Below are 25,422 nucleotides of genomic sequence, written 5' to 3'. Positions count from 1 at the left end.
TTCACCCCACCTAAATTATTCAAGTCAATAATATTACTCTCAAGCAATAAATATTGATTATAACATTTATGTATATTATGAATGAAGAAAAAGGCAAGGAAAATATTAAACATTTCCATGATTTTCAACATATCATCCTCACAAGGTATTTGCAGTAAAATAGAGCTTTGAAAATAGTGCGCTACTGATCCGGCGTTATGATGAAAAGTGTAAAAACACCTACTTTCCTTTAGAATCATGTAACCCCTTTTAAGAATATGCTATCTTTATGATCTAAAATTCTTAGAGAAGATAAAACTTTTATAATTACAAATATGTAAACAATTAACCCCAAACTGGCACAAAAAATAGCAAAAAAATCGGCAAAAAATGAGAAGTCTTCGGTACCAATCATTTTGATACACCCTGTAAGTATGTGATAAATCATGCTTTACTATTTAACTCATGTTTACACGGGTCATGTAACAATAGCATGTATGTTTCTTTACATTTTTAATCTATTAGATAAAGAATTTTTAATCTAAGCTTGGATTTGTCCTTCATTTTAACTTTTTAATCATAGGAATTTAGAGTATAAAATAATCTCGTTTCTCGACTCTATCGTGGTGGTACACGATTGAGTGAATTCTACATTCTCACTCTCTAATCCTTTCCCACTCACCTGCTTAGGGGCTGTGCAATAATTATGAGCTCTGGGGGAGGGGGGAAGACATTTTTGGCGCACATTCTTGGAGCGCCTTTTAAATAAGGCTTAGGAAAACCGTACGGAGATATTTGGCATGTACGGGGCCGGGAAAGATTTTTGGCGGGCCGAGGGGGGGGCGATTTTTGGCGAGCCGTTTGAAATTTTACCCCCGGGGTGGGGGCTCATAATTATTGCACAGCCCCTTATTGTTTGTCTCCCATCAGTTTGCCCTGCAAAAAATAAATAGATAAATAAATAAATAAAAAATGTTTGTGCCTCATTCTCCCTCCGACAGATAATTAATAATGCACAATGTTACGGTCACTAAAATGACCAAACCAACAAGTAATTACCCCTATAAATAATGGCCCAAAACTGTTGATCGTATGCCAAATTTGGGATATACAGTAGAAGCATAATTGTGACATGTCATGTCAAAAGGAGACACTTTTGGGCAGGATCGTAAATGGAGAAATAGCCAAAAAACTGCCGGTGGGTGATTTTTTCACAATTTGGGTTTGTTGCGAATTTGTGATGTTATTAATGTTAAAAATATTGTCTGATAGTTTCAGAGCGGAATATAACTAGCATCTTGTATTTTTTGAGACATTTTCAAGTTAATTCCTACTCTCAATATTGTTAATAATATTTTTAAAGGCCGATATCTCAATTTCCAATTTTATTATACCATAACTTCGGAACTCAATATCTTCGCTTATAGGAATGTCCGATTTCATTGGGGAAAACGGCGTTGTGAAGCAAAATATCTCTATATGTAAAAACCTCAAAATTTATAACCTGCCCAAAAGTGTCTCCTTTTGACATGACACGTCACAATTTATTTCTGCGCATGTAGAAATGGTCCCAATATTCGCAGCGTATATTTTAAGGGATCTGGAATGAGCACATTTCGACAGCATTTTTTGTGGGACATGAGAGCACATCAGACCTATCGAATTGCATTCTGAATACGAAGAATGTCTTTCTGATATCAAATAATTTTCATTTCATGAAATTCACGATATAATACAAATTTTATGACAAATTATTAAAATTTGATATTTTTCACATTTGAGATATAACAGTCCTCGAAGTAAATTTTATAAATTTAATGATATAGTCTTAAAGTGTATGTAGCAGGGAGGAAAAGCCGACGATCAATTGAAACTTTTGACCATATTGAAGATATGGATTTTTTTCCCCAAAAGACCTAATTTTTTTTGGTGTTTTGGAAAAAGAAAATCCATATCTTCAATACGAAAGGTCAAAATTTTCAATTGATCGTCGGCTTTTCATCCCACCTACATACACTTTAGGTAGAAATCATCAGATTTATAAAGTTTACTTCGAGTACTGTTAAATATCAAAAATATCATTTTTTAATGATTTGCCATAAAATGTGTATTAGGGCCTACATTGCGAATTTCAAAAAATCAAAATTATTTGATATCAGAAGGCCATTCTTCGTATTCAGAATGCAATTCGATATGTCTGATGTGCTCTAATGTCCCACATTAATACTGTCCAAACGTGCGTACCAACGGCCAAGATTCGAAAGTTGCAGCAAAATCCTATTGCCTTTGTATTCAGTTTCTATTGAAGGAAATCTATTCAGTTCTCATTTGATTATTCTTTTTGTTTCTTGCATTTAGAGGGGTTCAAAACATGTGATCATCAATAATAATTGTCATATTCACCATGTTTACATCAGTGATCATTATTCATCAGTGGCGTAGATTTCTTTTTGACATGGGGGGATGGGGTTGGAAAAATATAGTAAATTGAGCACCTTTTGGCGACATAATAAATTTATAAAATTTAGCCATTTTGAAGCTAAACTGTTGAAATACAAAAATGGAAGATTTCAATATTTTTTCTGACCAACAAGGTCCTAGATGGCCTATACAATTGCATGAATTGCCAGTTGTCCTTTCAGTGGTAGATTCAAACTTGACTGAAGTCTTCCACTTCTTGTGAACTTCTTGGTTAATATTGAAATTAGTGTTATATGTGAGTAAGTATACAGGGTGTCCCAGAAAAAATTACCGGCCGAATGAATTTGAACGTAAGTCGAGAAATAGACATCAGAATCTAGTGCGCGATATTCAAATGAAAGCTTGCATGTAAGATGATGTCCGGTAGTTGTAAATGTTGATATAAATATTGCATAAAAAATTATTTATACACTACACCCCTCTGTATGTATATTGAGTTTGGGTGTGTCAAGTTCAAAGTATAGGTTCAAACGTTAGATCTATTTCAAAAGCTATAATTTGACACCTCCACGTGAGGTTTTATTGCAGAGCTACATTTTTTCAAAATTTGTGTGACTCGGGCTAATTAGATATGCAAATTAGTACATTCATGTATTAATGTTTTCAAAATGAGTTACCCTTTGCAGAGTTGCGCAAAGTTGCCCAAAGTTATGTAAACTTTGTGCTCAAAATTGTGCTATAAATTGCAAGTTGTCATTTGAAATGTTTTTCAATTTTACATTAACCTCAAGTAACTTTACGCAAATTTATGCAACTTTATGAAAAACGTTGCAAAAGGTAAAGTTAATGTAACTTTGTGTAAATTTTGTCTATTTGACAATTTTGGACAACTTTGGGCAAGTTATTAAGAGAAACTGACAATCCCCTTACAATATACATGTACTTGGCAGTCGACTATTTTTTTCATTTTGGTTTTGTTTGAAATCTTTAGTGGTTCTTGTAATTTTTGTTTGAATTCTGTATAGGCTAGTACCGTACTTTTAGGTCTTCTCTGAAATGCAGGGCTGAGGTGCCTGGGTGAGAGAAACGTCGACTCGGGAAAGCGAAGAGAATCTAGAAACACTTCATTCCATTCCCGAAAGGTCATCCGGGGTCATTCAGTTACCGATACAATTCATTCAGAAAATAAAGTGACAACCCGCATTAACATTGTGAAAATGTAAATGTTATAAACACAACTTGCAAATAAACAATGGATAGTCGACAAACTCGCAATGTTAGGATGAACATGATGGAGGGTGTTGGGGCAAGGGTTGCTCGTGGGCCAGACTGGAAATGGGGCAAACAAGACGGCGGTGACGGTCACATAGGAACTGTACGAAGTTTCGAGTCTCCTGAGGAAGTGGTAGTGGTATGGGATAATGGTACAGCGGCAAACTATCGCTGTGCAGGCTCTTATGACTTGAGAATATTTGATAGTGCCGCTACAGGTAAATAGATGACAGTAAAAAAATTAACATTATTAGCTAGAAGGTGCTTATGGCAATTCAAACATCAAAGAATCGTTCCATTTTTTAAGCTTAACAAGTTTAATCGCGGACGGGTCTGGGTGGGACACTGACTGATGACGTGATGTGTATGAATCTAGTCATAAAGTTACATGTTCAATTCGAAGTTCATTCACTGACAACGTTAAAAGAGCATTTTGTGTTTCACAGCACCACCCCCACTTTTTTCCAAACATGCCAAAAAAGTTGAGATACCACTGGCATGAATGGAAACTTTTGGCAATTTCACTTCAAATATGTTGCTAAAATTGCACTTCAAAAATTCAACAAAATTATGGATGTTCAGAATTTAGGTAATCTTATCTCAAAAGATACAGTTGACTCATCAAACTAATTTTATAATTGTCCATTTTAGGTCCAACCGCGAATTTTAAGATTTTCCCAAAATAACCATTTTTCAGGTAACTAATTTTCCAAAAACCTGAAGTTTTCATAGTAAAATCAAAGAATCAATAATGATCTGCAACACTATCCATGTACCAGACACAAAAAAAGTATAGAATATAGGCCGGCGCAAAAAAAAATTGCGCAAGAAAATAAAGAAGAAAAAAAGTAAATATTTTTTAATTAATTGTTTTTAAAATTTGAACTTTTGGTGGAGAAAAATCACGCATTTTGGTGGAAATTGCGCAAATCTTGAATTTCCAAAAACAGGCGTGCGCATTTTACTCCCAAAAATTGCACATTTTCCCTAGATGCTTAGCAATGCCGTATTTGGCATGGATTTTCAAGACTTAATAGATTCTTCACATTATTTTAATGCTCCAGATAGTAAATTTGTGAATTTCCTTATTTAAAAATGTAAATCTTCTCTTGATTACTTGCAGTAGAAAGGGCATTTTAATACAATAATCAACTTAGGGTGCCGAATTTGGCTCTGATTACTGTGTTGTAAACACTGCATAACGTTGCATCTTTATATTGTTATTTTATACAGCTGGAAATGAAAACTATTCAGTGTTCCGTATTCAATGTTTTCAGTGGTAAAATTTCGATGTAAAAAAAAAAATGGTCAATGTTTTTTCCACCACCACTAGCAACGTACCGGTACTCTATTGAATGCGTAACATTTGTGTGCAAATTTGAAGCTAATCCAGTTGTTCTTGTATCATTACAAATTTCAAACATTTGAGGGTGTCCTTGGTTCTCAAGTTGGAGCACGCTCAGTGCAAGTGACTCGGAGTCCGATTAATTAGATCTAGGGCCATGTGTCATAAGTTGGGACCCTCAATATGATGGAGGTGTGATATTATTCTTGAAGAAATTACATGAACGTTATAATAAAAAATGTTATTTATTCAAGCCAAAGGGCTGTCATTTGAGAAAGACTGGCAAATGGTTCAGTTTCTTATCATCCACCATAAAAATTCATAGATCAGATGCAAAAACCAACAAATGCCACTTTCAAAAGAACTGAGATATTGCCACCATGCTCTATAAATTATATGATAAAAACGTTCTTGATAATGATCAAAAGAAGCACATATTATTTTTTTATATTTTAAGATTAACCAGTTATATTTGTATATTATTATCTCAAATTGAGAAAAATGGATGTATAGTTTTTTGCATCTGAACTCATCTTTTCTTCTACCCACACAGGTGTTAAACATGATGGTACGATGTGTGATACTTGCCGGATGCAGCCCATCTATGGCATTAGATGGAAATGTGCAGAATGTCCAAACTATGATCTCTGTTCAGTTTGTTACCATGGAGACAAGCATCACTTGAGACATCGGTTTTATCGCATCAATACTCCCAACAGTGAAAGGTACGCTTCAGTACAGCACTAAATTGTTGGTCCTCAAGTACCGGGTACTGGACAAAATGATATAGGCCTATTTAATAATGACCTGTATGAATGCACTGTAGCCTAGGTCAGGCCTCAGTACATGGAGCTGCCTTTAATGTGTTCTTTTTATTTTATATTTGAATGAAATAAAGATGAATGAATGAATGAATATTTGAAATTCATACTCCCCCTGTGGAAGAATTTCAAAAATCTTCCACAGGGGAATGTAGATTTTAAATGGAATAACCCAATTATGACTTCATTGGATGGATGCAGAAACATCATTTTTACAACTTATAAAGCATTCAATAATAGGTTTTTGCATCCTGACAATGATTTGCCATATTAGTTATTAATTACTGAGTCTGATGTCGATCAAAATCAAAATTCAGTTTTCTATCTCAATATATATGAGTCATTCTCAGAGCTTCATTGTGCTGAAAACCCCATCATCATTAGACTTATGGTTTCAGAGATATGGCCATTTTAGTGTTGCTCAGAACAATAAAATATAAAGGAAGTTGAATACTCTTATTGATTGTATCTCAAAGTCAATATTTCCGACATCCGACTCATTGTGCTTGATTGCATCACATATATGGGATTGTTGTGGTTCTTAGTGGGAATTCCTGGAGATTATTTTGCCGCTCTTCTGTTCATTTAAAAACAAAACAAAAAACAAATAACCAGCAACAAATATAATGAATAATTGTTGAGATTAAAGTAATTAATGATTTACATTGTATCGTGAAAGTGGAAAGTGAAAGTGACTCAACCCTAAATATTAATAATTTTTTAATTTCAAGAACAACCACAATGGATGATGTCACAGAAATATTTAAAAGTACAGACATTTTTAATTCCTTAAGCAAAAATTTGTAATTGATGAAAAAATAATAAATTGTTCTATTCTCTATCTAGTTATAGTATAGAGAGTGTGCAGTCTACATTTTAATTGCGTTGAATACAGGCAATAATATTTTAAAGACCTGTAACAAATATCTCTGTAACTTTATAGTACTTATTGAATAATCTGTACCATACTTTTATTATGTGACATGATCTGGTTCATGGAGGCCAAAGGTGGCAAATTTGAAATTGAGATAAAGGCAAAAATATGGAATAAAAAAACCCCAATAAAATACACAAGAAATTAGACATCACAAAACATCATAACTTAACCAAGTATACTTTGGTGTTTTCAGTATATGACGGCTTAATGTTTGTATAAGGTAACAGTTAAACTCAATTTCCAAAAATGCCTCCTTTGGCCTCCATGGACTAGATTGTGTCACATATATGCAGAGTTGCTTTGGCACCAAAATATACAAGAGCCACAGCAAGTAGTCCCAAAGAGAACAGACTCTGCCATGTTTGCATGTCGCTCATAGAGGGCACACTAGTGTACATCCAGATTATGTTGCCATTCACATGGTAAACTTCATTTTGAAGTGCATGATGGTCTGAGTAATAATGCTTGATTTGCTTGCAAATCTTTGTAACACTCAGGCTTAAAGACACAAATAATCATTCAATATCAGACTGCTTTTGGGGATAAATGGGGGAGATACTGTCAGATACAGTATATTGGCCACCAAAACGATGACTAACAAATGTGGTGGATTTACCATTTAACATTATTGTCAGGGCAATTATATGTTGCTTCTCTTTGCATCCTTGGTAAGGGCAAAAAGATAATAGTCCCAGATGTAAACCATAGTTGTATGGTAAGTAGACTGGGAAATCCAACAAAAAACTTCTTCATGATATATCTTTTCACTTCTAATCCATTGTTCTTATGTGCAGAGTTGCTTTGGAGCCAAGACGAAAGAGCAAGAAGATAATGGCGCGTGGTATATTCCCTGGAGCTCGTGTTGTACGTGGTGTAGACTGGGAGTGGGAAGATCAAGATGGCGGCAATGGAAGAAGAGGCAAAGTAACTGAGATACAGGATTGGAGTGCTACAAGTCCAAGGAGTGCTGCTTATGTATTGTGGGATAATGGAGCTAAAAATCTCTACAGGGTGGGATATGAAGGCATGGTGAGTAGTATGATGACACCAACATATAATTTATGGTTCTAACCCTAAAAATTATGGATTCAAATCCCCTTGAAAAACGATGGAATGGCCATTATACATTAAAAGCTTCGTTTGGTGATGCAGCTCTGCATATGTATGTAGGAGTAGTACCCCTATCAGTCCACATCAAGAATAAATTGTACAATATTAGTGCCATTGAGTTTTTATCTAAATTGGGACATTCAGCGTTGTAAGTTGTCTGCAGGGCTTGTGCCTCAGACGCATCAACATCCCAGTACGCATGTATTATTTTGTACAATTCCACTCCCAACAAGTGATATGCATTTATTAACCTATAATGAATCTATGATCACCACACACGGCCTAAAAACTAAACTAACAAGACTTTGTAGACCTCAGTATAGATGAAGTAATCATAAAGTAATCAGTTTCATTCAGTGTTTATTATTGGGTTTTTTTACTAGTCTGATCTGAAAGTTGTGAGTGATGCTAAGGGTGGCACCTTCTACAGAGATCACCTGCCTTGCTTGGGTAAGTCATCATTGTTGATTAATTCTCTGTGTGAAATAACATTATCGTATACTACAAATTACACAAAAAGTAGCAAAGGAAACAATGCTGAAGTTGGATTCTAACGGATGACCTATAGAATGGGTGTCTAGCATTGGACCATCTTTAGCTATTATACAGTCATATAATAATGGTAATCCCATTTTGTATCATGCCCTGTTCTAGTGTACCATTGGCAATATTCTCATGTTGTTTGAATTCAAACTCATACACCGAGATGTGTGTGCACAGTATCTGTGGATATAGGGAAAAGGCAGGTATAGCATCTTGTATGCCAAATGAGCTCTAACTTAAGAAAGGGAACACAGAGCTACATTTGTCATAGATCTTGGTGTCAGATGATAATTAAATTTTAATCTGTATAAACTGTACCTATAAAATCTGCCAACTCAGATGCGTCAGAAAAAAAGTGAAGTGATTTATAGTGTGCTACGCATAGGCATAAATCCACAAGCCCTAACACACTCTACCGGAATTCGCTAACCACTGTGGCCCAAGACACCATATAAACCATTTATCAACAAACAGGGATGAGCAGCTAGTAAGAAGGACACGACCTATGCACACCACAATAAACCTTTACAGCCAGAATCGGCTCCCCGAGTTCTCATTTAGATAATCAATACAACAACATTAAAAACAAGGTCCGTATGCACAAAATAAGTTAGGGAGGGATCCCTTTAATCTTTGCTTTATTCCCAGCCCTCGAATTAAGGATCTGAAGGGGTACGGCAACTTTTTTAGGGCAAGTTGAAAATTGCCTTGGATTTTCACTGAAAAGGCAAGGCAGCACGGCAGTTTGTAATATTTCAAGAGGGCATCAAGACAACTTTGAAAATTTGAGAAGGGCACCAAGGCAATTTCTCAAAAGTGAAGAAAACACATACAAACATAGATAGATGATTTCATAATGATGGGGCAGGGCTGGGGCACCGACAGCAATTTCATTAGAGGGCACGGCAAGTGACTACCTTAGGTAAAGGACATATTTTGAGGGCGTTACGGCAGTGGGGATGGGCACCCACGGCAAAATGCCATGGGTGCCATCGGTTAATTCGAGGGCTGTTTATTCCTTCCTCCTAGCAAAGTCCAAAAATTATACTCTAGCCAGCTAATATTTTATATAAAAGCTACATGTGTTTGCCCTGGACAGGATCTACAAAAATATAGAATAATAGGTATGTAAGTTCCTTCACCATAGGACAGGGGTCCGGGTATGAGAGTTAAGATTAAAATCTGAATTCAGACTGTTTGATCTTGATTTTTATCTTTTTCTGCACTTCCTCTATACAAAAGTATAGGAGCTTTCCAAATTTCAGAGTTTTTCAGACTTTTTTTTATCTGTGGTCACTCACACCCCTGATAGGACTATTCTCCATAGTTAGAACAGGTCTAAATTTAAACCTGGACTAACTTGTTTTGTGCATACGGACACAAGTGGTTAGTTCCTTGCCCAATGGAATTTCAAGTTAACTCAATATATTTCACAAGAACAAATGGACTGTTTGGCTTGAACTCACATTGCCACACACCAATCCAGCTGAGTCAAATGCTTAAATAATAAGTAAGAAATAAAATAAATGTTGGTATTTATACAGCACCTTTCACTTATGAACATGTACCAAAGCGCTTTTCATTTATTCCACTGTCATTAGAATATATCAGTTGCCATACAATGGCCAAAGCATGCTCATACCTTTGTGCGGCGCTCAATGGACAATTTTCATAACAACTTCCAATTTCACCCCTGGGTAGAGAGCGGCAAGTAAGGTAAAGTGCCTTGCCCAAGAGCACAACACGGTGGTACTGCCAGGGCTCAAACTCGCAATCCACCGATTGCAAGGCAGAGCCTGTACCTCTGCGCCACCGTGTCCCCTGATTGAGCTAACTTAAACTGCTTAGAAAGAGGTTGTGTGAAAAAACATTCAAACTTATACTAGGCAAAGAGGAAGTAGCGTAGTAAATTATATGGTATCTATTATGTAGGGTAATGAATGAGACAATTGGGGTTTTAAAGTCCAAAATTGGCATATTTTTATTGTGTACAGGTGAGCAAGGTCCAGGCAGTCGAGGTGTACATGGTATGTTTGCATTGGGGGATCAAGTTAATGTGGATCTGGACTTGGAGATAGTACAATCATTGCAACATGGACATGGTGGGTGGACTGATGGAATGTTTGAGGTAAGCTCTCTTGACAAATTTAAAAAAAAAAATTTATTCAAATTAACATTTTTAATCTTTACCCAGAGCACATAAACATTGAAAAAAAAAACACCCAAAAAACATTGTATCTTGTCGGGTTCAAACGGCGATCTTTGTAATACTAGTACAACGCTCTAGCCAACTGAGCCACGGAGGCACGCTGGAGAAGAGCAGAAGAGAACTAAGTATATAATCCAGAGAACTAAGTATAATAAAACAAACAAGGGAAGAGGCTTATGCATCATACATTGGAACAGGAAAGCATTACAAACTAGCGCCAAGATCAAATTATGATGCTTAATCGTTATTCTTAATATATCAATATACAGGGAAAGAAGAATTTACGCGATCGCACACTAGCCCACTTAAACATGAAATTACAAATGGAAACATGACATGCATAGGCAGATATACCAGAGTAAAATCTCCGCCCACACAGGCAGGACAAATAATAATTTTCAAATTAACATTTGTTCATGAATACTTAGATTTCATGCAAATGAGTTTAAAACATACATGCTGTGTGCATATTTATTAGAAAATGAAATTAATAATGAAAAAAATTTAGCTGTTTCTGTTTTGACTATCTACTTTCATGTTTAAGAGTATAGATGAGCTGACTTCTGACGTCATTGCCTGGCAGTATGTGCACGCATAATCACAATTTCCATTGTTTTAGCCTGGCAGTATGCGCGCGCATCATATTTTGTTCAGGGCCATTTTTAAACTCCCGCCACATCACAATAAGGCTATTGAACAGTGTAGTGGTTATATGCAGTTCTCTGGAGCATATCAATATACCAGTCCCTTGTCTTTGTTGATAAACATTGAGGTCAACTCATCTATATACAAATCCAATTTCACACATTCCTACACCTCAATGGCCGCTATAGCTGGGTCCCCGTCGGCTCCATCTCACCTAAAATGTGAAATGATACGGCCTTGGAGGGTATCTTAAACTGCATTCTATCACCCGTGTTACATGTAGACAAAAGAATGATGACAGTTTACAACACAAAAGAATCTAAAGTCTTTCAGATTTCCTTTGACAGCTTAACCATCGCGTATCGTGCGTGGCGTCAAGCGTGTGCATTGGACCTTGTGCAAATAATACGCGCTGGACGGCTAGCAGTACGCTTAATTTGTAAAAGGAAATCTGAATAAATCTTTAACATCAAATTTTAAGCGGCTTTAATCCACCCAATTGGGCAGTCACAACACCAGTTAGGTGCTGCGGGACCCAATAATGGCCGACAAAATCCTGACCATGACTTGGCTCATTGGATTCGTCTATAGGGAAGTCCCAAAAGTTAAGAGTAGCCGTTGCTGGTGAGTAACTGAAACTGATGGAAATAATTTTAGCTGTGTTGGTCTATATCAGAATGTCTCTTAGCTCTGACCTCTCCGGCTAGAATGTCAAACACACAAATTTGCAGTCTGAATTAGCATTATAATTATGCATTATCTGACTGAATATATACAAAAATGCATGTCTTAAAAGGTGTGTGACGTTGTTTTACTAACCTATTTGATTTGTTAAATTCTACTTTTCCAGACACTTGGGGCTACTGGTACAGTTGTTGGTATTGATGAAGATCATGATGTAGTAGTGTCATACCCAAGTGGAAACAGGTACAGTAATACTGTTGTACAGTGTATGCCATTGCATATTTTGGTCTGGATGTTACAGAAAAAAGGGGAAAAGGTATTTGGATACGACAATAAACCTGAATTTGTGGTTTATTGGACCTATTGCTAGCATCTACATTGTTGGAATTTAAGGTCATTATGATTGTAATTTGTAGGCTTAATTGTGACTTCCTTGAAAGTCATTAAGAAATTTTCATAGCCTCATGAATCTTAGCGATGCATTTAATCCAATCATAGTTCATTGATTGTACCTATGCGAACACAAATGCAGGTTGTTGATATCTTATAATGACTAACCGAGTTTTGTGACGTGGTGTAGAACTTTGTGCTTTAATGATTTCTCTAATAATTTGTATCCTATGCGAACGAGCAATTTACACAACTACTGTATATCACATGATTAAGCGCTGTTGTAATTGGTTACTCACATTAAGTCCCTAATCTGCAAAGCAATTTTTACAGGGAAAATGAAAGGTAAAGTTCAAATTGTATTTTGTTTTCAAGATTAAAAGAAAAAACACAGAAAAGGGATGGTTATGAATGAGGTATCAATTTTTTTTTCAGGTATTGTGAAAATCTTACACATTTGCTTGGATTTTGGAATTCTTTGGTTCCAAAGCAAAATGTTTAGATTTTTCACAATCCTTAACAACAACTGATGAGCAGTTTTTCTTAATGCCACACATCAAGCTCTCTTTCATAATGCACTACTGTAAAGATTCGCCTAATGGCACTATGGGATCACTTGACATAAGTGGAATTTTAGGCACAACCTTAAAGTACCCTCCTGAAAAAAATTCTCACCAGCAAATGAGGGCACAGAACCTGAATTCTTGTTTAGATTTCAGATGATGGAGCTCTTTATTAGCACATGAAATGTCCCCAAGTGCTCCATTAGGCAAACCTTTACGGTATATCTTTATCTTTCAACTATATCTGTATGTTCTACCTAACAGGTGGACTTTCAACCCAGCAGTGCTGACCAAAGCCAACCCATCTAGTTCCAGCAGTGCTTCTGGTGGTAATGAAGTGACCGTAGCATCACCATTCCAAGTAGGAGACTTAGTGCAGATATGTAGTGATCTGGAGAGGATGAAAGCATTGCAACGAGGACATGGGGAATGGGCTGAAGCTATGCTACCTGTAAGTAGACAAATGAGGATATGGGGAATGGGCTGAAGCTATGCTACCTGTAAGTAGACAAATGAGGACATGGGGAATGGGCTGAAGCTATGCTACCTGTAAGTAGACAAATGAGGATATGGGGAATGGGCTGAAGCTATGCTACCTGTAAGTAGACAAACAAGGACATGGGGAATGGGCTGAAGCTATGCTACCTGTAAGTAGACAAACAAGGACATGGGGAATGGGCTGAAGCTATGCTACCTGTAAGTAGACAAACAAGGACATGGGGAATGGGCTGAAGCTATGCTACCTGTAAGTAGACAAATGAGGATATGGGGAATGGGCTGAAGCTATGCTACCTGTAAGTATACAAATGAGGACATGGGGAATGGGCTGAAGCTATGCTACCTGTAAGTAGACAAACAAGGACATGGGGAATGGGCTGAAGCTATGCTACCTGTAAGTAGACAAATGAGGACATGGGGAATGGGCTGAGGCTATGCTACCTGTAAGTAGACAAACAAGGACATGGGGAATGGGCTGAGGCTATGCTACCTGTAAGTAGACAAACAAGGATATGGGGAATGGGCTGAAGCTATGCTACCTGTAAGTAGACAAACAAGGATATGGGGAATGGGCTGAGGCTATGCTACCTGTAAGTAGACAAATGAGGACATGGGGAATGGGCTGAAGCTATGCTACCTGTAAGTAGACAAACAAGGACATGGGGAATGGGCTGAGGCTATGCTACCTGTAAGTAGACAAATGAGGACATGGGGAATGGGCTGAAGCTATGCTACCTGTAAGTAGACAAATGAGGACATGGGGAATGGGCTGAAGCTATGCTACCTGTAAGTAGACAAATGAGGACATGGGGAATGGGCTGAAGCTATGCTACCTGTAAGTAAACAAACGAGGACATGGGGAATGGGCTGAAGCTATGCTACCTGTAAGTAGACAGCTACAGTATAAATAATTGTATGCAAAGTCTGCAAGAATGTGTAGGTATTTGGTCAGAAACTGTAATCCACACCACCTCCACATCCATGCACCAGAATCTAATGCCTTGCCGATTGAGCTATTGTGACTGCGTTTTGACTACACTAGTGCAATTGTTTGTATGAATAACAATTCAGACCTAGTTTTCCCATCCCAGTCAGTGATCAGTGGGGCTATTCCATTTATAATCAACACACCCTGTGCATAAATTTAAGCTGCCATATATCAACTCCATTTTCACCGCATGTTCAATCCAGTTGGAGTTTTTTGCTAGATGATGTTAAATTCCATTTGAAAATTGTTAAAATTCTAAAATCCAATTTTCAAAAAATCAGGACACTGCACGAACGTTCTGTAAGTTTCTACACAGCTATAGTGATATCGAGACTAATACTCATTTGTGGTTAAATGTGGCAGTATTCCTGCTTAAAAAACATGCTTATAGCGCATAGAGCAACATTTTGGGGTTAAGTTCTACAATAACTTAATTACATGTGCATTGTAACTACAATGAAGACAAGTGAACAAATACATTGCACATGTATATTACAAAAGCAAAAGTCAGTATGTCCTGTCAATCAGAATTTAATTGCATAGTTTTAATAATTTAGTTTGCCAGATAAAAGCATTCAACATACAACAAAAGCACATAAAAACATAAAACTATTGCACACTAGATTATTAAAAACTTTACCAATTACATGATAGAGTCGATCAGCAAATAACCATGATGATAGTCCAAAACACCAATCCATGATGGGAAATAAAAAAGAAAAAGTTTGGTGTGTAAAACCATGAGAGCCAAGATATAGCCCCTGGCAGGGATAGCCAAATATTTAAAAAAGTCACTTTGAATGTGGCTAAATCTGAAAGTGCTCCAAACGTAACACAGTAAAAGCAATCACACCAACATGGGTCAGGTTACAAAATAAAAGACAGTGTTTGTAAATAAGAAACCAATAAAAATATGCTAAGAAACAATGAATAAAAAATCTTGAAAAATAATTTTGAAGAATATATTACAAGCTCAAATTTTGATATAAAATTAAGTCCATATTTATTGGTCGAGCTATGAGTTTTTAAAATATTGGACGAGACGTAGTTGAGTCCAATATTTTAAAACTCATAGCGAGACCAATAAATATTGGGCGTAAAGCATCCAATTTTATCATTATTATGTTTTGGATCCAATATTTTCACACACTTGGGATTCATTTTAAAAACATAATAATTGTATATAATTGGGTTTTTCCATTTAAAATCCACACTACCCTGTGGAAGATTTTGGAAATATCTGCCACAAGGGGAGTATGAATTTCAAATGGAATGAGCACATTGGGCAGCTCAATTTGAATTTCATATACCCACTGAGAATGATTCCACCTGAATCTTCCACTGAGGGAGAGTGAGTTTCAAATGGAGCTGCTAATGTGTTAATTCCATTTGAAATTCATACTCTCCCTGTAGTAGATGTTCCAAAATTTTCCACAGGGGGAATGTGGATTTAAATAGAATAGCCCATTGCTATAATGTATTCACTCCCTTTGAATGTAGACTCTTGGAAAGATTGGTAGAGTGCAGCAGATTTACCATGACAACGACCTCAAGGTTGAGGTATGTGGTACCTCATGGACATACAATCCAGCAGCTGTAACTAAGGTAGCATCCGACACAGGCAACTTGGGCAACTCCTCAGGTAGGTTTGTAGCAGGGTTTACTTTAACGCACAAATCGTGCATATTTATGCGTTCACATGCTTTGGGGACCCCTTCAAATCCAAAGTCCAATGTGTACAATTTATTACAAAATCTTGAAAATATACGCGTTCAAATGTTTCATGAATTGAATTCTGTAACATGTAAAAACTTGCTCTCTGAGAATTTACTAGCGTAGGTAAAAGTATGTTTTAACTAAATATTAATTCAAATTTTGAATAAAAGCTTGTAAAAGTTCCATAAATAAATTTTAATATTAAGATGTATTGTGATAAGTAGGCTATCAAAACAAATTTGCCTCTTATTGAGTTTTAATTTCCTCAAGAAGTTGCCACTTGTTGATGTGCACTTTATTTTTATTATGGTCATATTAAGCTATTATTACAACTTTTTGCCAATTCTGGGAAGTAGTATGATTTAACAGTTCAGTTGGTAACAGTTTCAAGAAGTTTCTTAGAACAAGTGCTTATTTGTCATTTTGTGCTACTGATTTTCAGAGAGGTTGTCCGCTCTTCTGAAGAAGTTGTTTGAAACGCATCTCACCGGTGATGTTAATGAAGAGCTTGTCAAAGCAGCTGCTAATGGGGACTCGGCCAAGTGTGACGAAATCTTGGCCAGGAAGGACACAAATGTAAGTAGAGCTGCATACTTTGTTCAGCTTGTAATCATAGAGCACACATGGTGTAGGTACAGCACCTATCCATGATGCTAATAGCCTTGCCTAATTTACAAGCTGAATAAGGGTAGCAGGATTGAAGGTAATTTGCAAGCAAAATATTTAATCCATTTACCAGAGCTGTATAAAATTTTAATTGACAGCGCGTTGGAAGCAGAATTTATTTCTGCGCATTTTGATACCTCATTTGATACGATAGCCCAGAAAACAATAAAACACCGGACAATTCAATATTGGTCCAGATTTGAGAGTTGCACTTACAACAATGCAATAACGCTCGGATATCATCACACAGATTTCCTTCCATTATACTGAATACAAATCAATAGAATTTACTGCAACTTTCAAATCTTGGGTTACATTGATTTAAATGTACGCTGTGTGACATCAATATGTAGTCAATTGCTACAAATGAGGTGTCAAAATGTGCAGAAATAAATTCTGCTTTCAACACATTTTACAGTGTTGTAATACAATAGCCCTCCAATTTACCTCAAAACATCCAAGTTTCCCAGGGAATGAGGTTCCCAAATTTTTCCAGGCCTGCTTGCATGATTCACAGGTTCCTGTGAGTTTGGTGTCTCACCACAGTTTTGCTGAACAAAGGAGCAGGCAGTGGTTAATGCAAGTTGGCAGATTTTAGGCTTATGCAGTTTCAGCACATGAAATTTGAATTGACAGCATTGTAATAGTCATTGTCATGCGTCAGTGTGATGTACTGTCCCCTATATGCAGGTTTGTTGCGTGTCACCAGTGACTGCATATATGTGACACAATCTGGTCCATGGGGGCCAAAGGCAGCAAATTTGAAACTGAGATAAAGGTAAAAATATGATGTAAAAAACAATAAAATACATAAGAAAATAGACATCAAAAAAGATCATAACTTTAGAACCAAGTATGCTAGACATTTGATGTTTTCAGTAAATGATAGCTTATTTTAAGTATAATATAATAATTACAGTAACTCAATTTTCAGAAATGCCTTTTATCAAATAAATAAATAAATGTAGATATTTATATAGCGCTTTATGCCGTAAACAGCCTCAAAGCGCTTTACATTTATTCCGCCGTTATTAGAATATGTCGGAACCACGTTTGCTGCCTACAAATGGCGCAGGGTTCATCAGTACAACGACTGTGACTACCCCTAACAGCTTCCCATTGCACCTGGGTGGGGTGAGGCAAGCGTGACACATATTGGTGATTAAGAGAGAGGTATAGGGGTAAGAGCAAGGGCCTCATTGGAAGGCCCAAGTAATTGCCAAAACCAGGAACTCCCTGTGGCTCAAATCTAGAGAATCTATACTATGATCAGCTCATAATAGGGACTCTTTAACATCATGGCTGGATATAGAGTGGCTTAAACAAAGCTGGGCGCAGCACATACATGAACTCCACTTTGCGTATTTTTGCGTAAGTTATGATTTGATTGACACTACCAGTAACATACATGCAGATCTGGTGAATTATTATAACATGAAGCAAATATTACTAGAATTTGTAAAAAAGTTAAGATGGGAGAACTCTCGGTACAGCCTTATTTGTAACGCTATGGGAAATGCACCACTTATGGTGACTAAACTATTGTACCTCCACCAATTTGGGGAGAGAGCTGAATTTAAATGATAATGGACCTCTTTAACTTGTTACAAAGGTTTACCATGCAGTGCTTAGCATACATTTATTATCAGCTTGTTGTATTAGCTATTGCCAATGTGTTTTTAAATTTCATTGGATATTTGGGCTTTAGGCATACTGATGGGTCTCACTTTCTTAGTAAAGACCCAAGATTTCCAATTTTTTTTGGCCTTAACTTGGAACAATGGACCTATCATTTTACTTAGAAAATTAGACTCATCAGTATGCCTAAAGCCCGAATATCCAACGGAATTTAAAAACACATTGGCACAGTTCTCAGCTAAAGTTTTGTTTACAGTGAGGAAAAATCAGGCTATTTGTGTAAAAAGTTTGAGAAAATTTTCAAACAAATCATGTGTCTAAATAAACACATGACAAGAAATAAGCCCCACTCTCAACAATTCGTCAAAACATTGTTAGGTAAAACTTTGTACCAATAAAACTAACTTAAAAATAATCATGTGACTGTATACTAAGTGTTGTATGAAAATTAAAGATTACCATGACTTCATGTCTGAATGAGCCCAAGTGAAAGACAAAAACTGCACTTTCCAAAATTCACAAAGTATGCCTATGCTTGTTACACTTCACTGTGCTGAGCTCTGACAACTCAATGTACTGAGCTCTGAACCAAAGAGAGGATTTGCACGGCTGAATGATCATGATTTGACTACACATTAGAGTAAATGTTCACTTGGTGGGGAATTTTTAACTATACACTCAACCACATGTCTTTCCATTAGTAACAAGCCATGAACATTTGTGACAAGTATAGGCCTACTTTGTGACTTTTGAAAAGGGCAGTTTTTGTCTTCCATTTGAGCTCATTCAGCCATGAAGTCATGGACATCTTTAATTTTCATTTTTCACACAACACTTAGTAAACAGTCATATAATTATTTCTAAGTTAGTTTTATTGGTACAAAATGTAACCTTACTATGTTATGACGAAATGTTGAGAGGGGGACTTATTTCTTGTGATGTGTTTATACCAAATTTAACCTAAAATAAGGGGTCATTTGATATAACAGATGACTGAAAATAGATGGCATGTCCCTGTACTCAGTTCATAATTATGTACCACCTTTGTTAAAAGCTTGTTGAGATTATTTGACTTATTTTTGGTTTTGACTTATTTTTGGTTTTGAAGAAACCATTGGCAAGTTGTTGAGTGTTGACTCAATGAAACAAGTTAAGAATTGATCTAGAATCAGTATGTAGCATGTATAAATTTCCCTTTTAACCATGAAAGTCAGTATTTTTAGGGTATGAGTAGACATTAATTGGTCTACCAGTAAGAACAGGTAGACCAATTAAAAGGTCACATGCTGTGTTTCTGTATTATATACAGCCTGTGTGACTTACTGGCCATCAGTGCACAAAGCATGTAGGGTGCATAAACTTGATTATTCCCTACCTTTTGAGTTAGGAAAAATGGAACTTTTGGAAGTTATGGAAGGAAAAAACCTTTACCCATTGAAAAGCAAGTCATGTCTTTGAAATAAAAACATCTCTTAAGCCAAATTAATTTGTTTGTCATCCAATCTGTATCTCAATATTACTAGGGAACCTGCCAAGCCAAACGGGCTCTGGAAAAACTGAACCATACACATGAAAGGTCTGAGAGATGTTTTGGGTCAATTAGAGGGTGCTAAGTTTGAATCAGCTGCATGTACAGCGTATTATATGGAGGAAAGTAGTCAGATTCTCAGTTTGAATAAACACAGACAATATCTTCATATATCTTGTTAAAAACCACCATTCTCAGGTTATAAGCTAAAAGGTCAAATGTCATATTTTGTCTCTGTGTGTACATGGTTCAACATTGAGAAAATGCTTTAAAATGGGTTTCAAATTGTTCGTTTTGCAAATACAATATAATTAACGAATAATTTGTACCATATATCTAGGATATTTTGTTGCATAGGTAACATCACAAATTAGTTAGTTGAGTCAAGTTAACAGAGCTCAGCGGGGTTGAGCCTTTCCAACCTGTTACTTAGTACTGAAAACTCCAAGATATCATTTGCAAACTATTCTTCATTTGGATGTTTTTACCAAGATGACAAAAAATCGAGACCATGTTAAAGACAATTTAAGCATTTGATTCCTGGAGATGACAAAAAGCAAAGCAGAATGTCAAGTATGCATATTATTTCTTAATTCTGCTAAGGAAGTATTTAATTGACCCTCTTCCCAACAGGTACAATTAATTAGTACTACATACATCAAGTTGATTTTGGTATTGCTTGCAACTACATTATTCAACATAGTGTTACATGCACTTCAGATAGGCCTACTAACAATTATAGCTTCATATTTTGATATTTACACACTTTAACCATTATAATATCTAGTTAAAGAAATACATAATCAGAGAAACATTTCAATGGGTTATGAATTTTGATTTGCATACTTACAGCATATTGAGGTTATTCCCTAATGATTAAGGTATTGTTTTCTAAGGATTGTGCTCACTACATCTCGTTAGTATTGTTTCCTCTACACATTTAAACATAAATCTATAATGAATTTAAAATGAATCCAAATAATACATGCTTAGCTGTAAATTCATATTTGAAATTGTTGATTACTAATTCTTTGTTCCAATATTTTAAAAGACGAGGTTTCTACCGGTATAAAATCTCAATTACACCCTCCTCCTTCAAAGAGGTTTAGCCAAATTATTAAGTACTATTTTTTTTTCATGTAATCATTTCCAAAGTTGTCTATTAGCAAAAATTTGAACATATTTCAGCACTACCTGAGATAACATTCAGTGGTAACCCATACCCTCTGCATATTATCTTCAATGCAGAATACTGCCCTCTATGAGCTTCAATTGCACAATCCAAGTTGACTTTATCCTGTGTGTTAGCGCAGCAATGCTTGGAATGTATGGTGAGCCATCTGTTACACATTGCTATCACAACTTGCAATAATGTGTACCCTTCCTTGCCTGGGGTTTCTAATGGTATGGGACTGTAGGAATGCCAGGGTTTGGCCTCCAATGGCCTCTTCCATATTTTGCCATAATGTGGATGTTATGTTGGGGTACACTATTCTAAACTTTTACATTTTATTTTGTTTGTGGATAAAAATATATGCCAAAATCTTTTCCAAAAGTGCATTTCATGTAACACAACAGATTTGTTCAAGTCTAGATGTGGAAACTTCAGGCAGGCAAAAATCAATAATGTCAGATCTGAAACTTATAAACTGACAAAAAAAATCAATATTTTAAAAATCACAATTAAATTCTAGCATTTGTTCATATCATAAGATGAGCAAAACTTAAGATATTATTATAAATGTTATTATAAAGATGACGATTAGAGCTACTCTAAGCCTTTAACGTATTGTTGTGTTAATAAAATGATAATAAACCTGGGGGGGGGGTGATAAAACCAACTTTTATGGGTCAGTTAGTTTCACACATAAAGAGACAAAAATAATTAGTGTTCCTATGCATTATACCTGTGGGTTAAAGTTTGGTTGTCCTAAACATTGATGCCCATTTGAATCTTAAAAACATTCTTGTGCCGTGCAGCCCGAGGCAAATAAGTTTACCTTGGGCTGCCTCTGAGCACCCAGAAGCAAGAGCTGCTGTCAGGAGAATGTCAGACTCAATCAAAGTGCCGATGGTACTTATGAGGCCTAAATACACTGATAGGGATGCTGATGTACAGCCCAAATGCCAAATGTATAAATGGTAAAAGAATACTTAAGGGTACGCCCAGTAGGTTCAATGTAAGGGTGCACACTATGACATATTAAATGGGTTAACATTGAGGTATGAAGCCTAAATACACTTATAAGGATGCTGATATACAGCCAAATGCGAAATGTATAAAAGTTAAGAGGAATACATTACTTCAGGGTGCACCCAGTACATGTAGGTTAAATTTAAGGGTACACAGTACACACAATCAAGTAAATACACTGGTAAGGATATTGATATATAGCCAAATGAGAAATGTGTAAAAGTTACGAGGAGTACAGCACTTCAGGGTGCACCGGTCCACCCAGTAGGTTAAATTTAAGGGTGCACATTACACACAATCAAGTAAATACACTGATAGGGATGCTCATATACAGCCCTAATGCCAAATGTATAAATGGTAAAAGAATACTTAAAGGTGTACCCAGTAGGTTAAATGTAATGGTGCACACTACATTGAGGTGTATGAAGCCTAAATGCACTGATAGGGATGCTGATATACAGCTTAAATGCTAAATGTATATGGTAAAGATATACATAAGGGTAGCCCAGTAGGTTAAATGCAAGGGTGCACACTATGTTAACAAAGTGTACAAGGCCTAAATGTAATGATAAGATACATATATAATAGCGCAAGTGCATCAATGGAGAATAAACAATAGGAATTTTAGTTTTTACTATCTTCTATCATGTGATAGGCAGGTGCAATATTTTGATTAGCACTATTTTCGGGCTCGCTCGATTGAACGTCTCGCGCTACGCGCTCGGTTCCTCGCGCTACGCGCTCGCTAAGTCTGTGAGGGCCACAGACTGCGCCTATATTTTGATAAGTGGATGCCCATGCAAACAAAAATTGCAATCGTTTATTCTCGCTCGTTAGTCACTTTATTTTAATGACTGAACTCTATTTTATTTAGCAAAAATTAAGTTACCCTCAAGAAAACTTCCCTTATTCTAAAATGAATGAAACTTGTTGACATGTTAAGTTGACAATCGTGTGCCGCTACCACACTGCCACTATCCTCTATCATGTTATACGCGTTACCCAGAAACCAATGAAATTTAGGATTTACAAGCTGACCACACCCACTGAATAAAAGGTCCGTTCATACTACGCCGCGATTGCTTTGCGGTGCGTTGCCGCACTGCATCATACTGTAAAGTACTGCATTGCGGTATCGCAATAGAGTTAAATACATTTTAACTTGGAAATGTGACAAGTTGCGATGAGTTGCGGTAAAAAGTACCGGTAAATGTTATAAGGGTGTTCATAATAAGTTAATGTTGAGGTGTATGAGGCCTGAATGTAATGATAGATGCTAATACCCAGTCCAAATGTCAAGAGCATGAACGGTATTTGGAATACAACACCAGTAGGTTAAATGTAAGGGTGCACATTATAGGTTAACATTAATGTATACATGCATTTTACTTTGATGAAAAACTTGGGTGTTCACATCATTCAAGAAATGATATAAAGTTCAGAGTGTCATGTGGGGGTAAATCATCTGTTTGGGATGATGAGAGTGTCAATCCCTGCTGTAATCAAAAGTGATTTGAAAAGCTTCCTGACATTATCTATAGGAGAAGTAAACAAAAAACAATAAAAGAAAGATGACCTGTATGCCTCATAATAATATGATATATTTAATAAGATTGGCCGAGAGATGGATAAGAAAATGAACAATGATTGCTGACCAAGATTCACAGTCAGACTGTATGGCACAATAACACAATTCACTACTGGATATCAGGTTAATCAAGAGCAGGTTATCTGCTCAAAACGTTGAAAGCTCCTTACATCCACTTGAGCAATTTTTAGAACACATAAAAAACATTTAAAAAGATCACTGATATAAGGGGGTTTTCAACAAAAGCAGTTTTTGGTGGGATGCTTCTAAGGGTGGCGCCCAGGGCACATGCCCCCATCTGCCCCCCATAAGGTTCTATGGAGAATGTGATGAACAACAATATCCCGTTTGGCGCTTATAGCATTTACATATGGTGAACTATAGTGCCATAAAGTAACATTAGTGCAGTCCCATGATAAACCACCAGTTTTGTTTGGAAATCAGGGCTCAATCCTACCTTTTCCCAACTATCGTAATGTTGTCGTTAAGGGTGGTCTTAACCCTGGCATTATGGAAACTTTGGGACTCATAACTGCTAAATTGTTGGTCTAACGTATATAAAAGTATACATATTTAGAATTGCAAAGACTTGATGAATCCATCTGTGATGTCAAATTTGGGCAAACATGCTCAGTTTTAGAGAAAATTAAAGTTGGGCCCAATTTTTTTTGGACAAATTTTTTTTTTTTTTTAATTTGGGGGAAAAATCAGGCTTTTTTTAATGATTTCTTGGCCAAATTTAGTATTTTTCAGCCATTTTGGGTGAACATTTCTCAAAGTTGGTTAAAAAGTAAAAAAACAGGTTCCTAGATATTTATATATATATATTTTAATTAATAAAAAACATTTCTTACTCAAGGTTAAAAAAAATGGGTTGGTTTTTTAAATTTTCTCCAAAGCTGAGCATTTTTGCCCAAATTTGACCTCGCAAATGGATTCATCAAGTCTTTGCCATTCTACATTATGTATACCTTTATATACTTTAGACCAACAATTTATTTAGCTGTTTAATGAAGCCCAAAAGTTTCCATAATTCCAGGATTAAGACCACCCTTAACTTGTGTTGTAGCAGTCAGCCAGAAAGAACATGCAACTAATTACACCTGTGATAATGCTGTCATTTAAACACTTATGTTGTTCTTCCATTTTTTAGGTTAATCAACAGTTTGCTGGTCACACAGCATTGCAAGCAGCTAGTCAGAATGGCCACATTGATGTTATCAAGATACTTGTTAGGTATCAGGCAGATCTGGAAATGGAAGTAAGTAGTAAAACATTGAAATAAGGTTCCACTGCTATAGCTGCCAAGTGTCATGTGTATAGAATATAATGCAGACATTGCCATATATCTATACGGCAGCTATTACAGACAGGACTTTGATAAGTAAGACATGTGATTTTTTTGTTCCTTAATACTCTTTTGTTTTTGCCATTGAGGTTTATGATTATTGTAACCATAAGATGTGGACATTGGCAACTTACACATCAACTGATTGTAGTTCAAAAAGGATAATTGCATGGTGTCGTAGGGCAGGAAAAACCTACTATGTGTTTGTGGCCCCTGAACGTTTAAAACAAAACTGCCAACCAGTTACATAAGGGGGTTTTGATTTAAATATGTTCAGGGGCCAATGACATAATAGGAGATTTTTCCTGCCCAATGACAATGGGTGCTTGGAACACAAAA

General features: G+C 36.2%; 1 protein-coding gene across 1 annotated transcript in view; it reads left to right on the top strand.

Moving 5' to 3' along the window:
- The first annotated feature begins 3,560 nt into the window (after positions 1-3,560).
- The window catches only part of LOC140138148 (E3 ubiquitin-protein ligase MIB1-like), a 326,673-nt gene continuing 304,811 nt past the window's right edge, over positions 3,561-25,422 (top strand). The window contains exons 1-10 of the mRNA XM_072160080.1: positions 3,561-3,890; positions 5,571-5,742; positions 7,570-7,804; positions 8,269-8,335; positions 10,423-10,556; positions 12,133-12,209; positions 13,184-13,370; positions 15,906-16,047; positions 16,564-16,697; positions 24,889-24,996. Of these exons, the coding sequence (XP_072016181.1) occupies positions 3,653-3,890; positions 5,571-5,742; positions 7,570-7,804; positions 8,269-8,335; positions 10,423-10,556; positions 12,133-12,209; positions 13,184-13,370; positions 15,906-16,047; positions 16,564-16,697; positions 24,889-24,996 (1,494 nt within the window). The 5' untranslated portion in view covers positions 3,561-3,652. The remainder of the gene's footprint in view (positions 3,891-5,570; positions 5,743-7,569; positions 7,805-8,268; positions 8,336-10,422; positions 10,557-12,132; positions 12,210-13,183; positions 13,371-15,905; positions 16,048-16,563; positions 16,698-24,888; positions 24,997-25,422) is intronic.

Source organism: Amphiura filiformis, chromosome 17 (genome assembly GCF_039555335.1).
Source record: "Amphiura filiformis chromosome 17, Afil_fr2py, whole genome shotgun sequence".
In the NCBI taxonomy this organism is placed as follows: domain Eukaryota; kingdom Metazoa; phylum Echinodermata; class Ophiuroidea; order Amphilepidida; family Amphiuridae; genus Amphiura; species Amphiura filiformis.
This window is presented reverse-complemented; position numbering and strand designations above follow the sequence as displayed.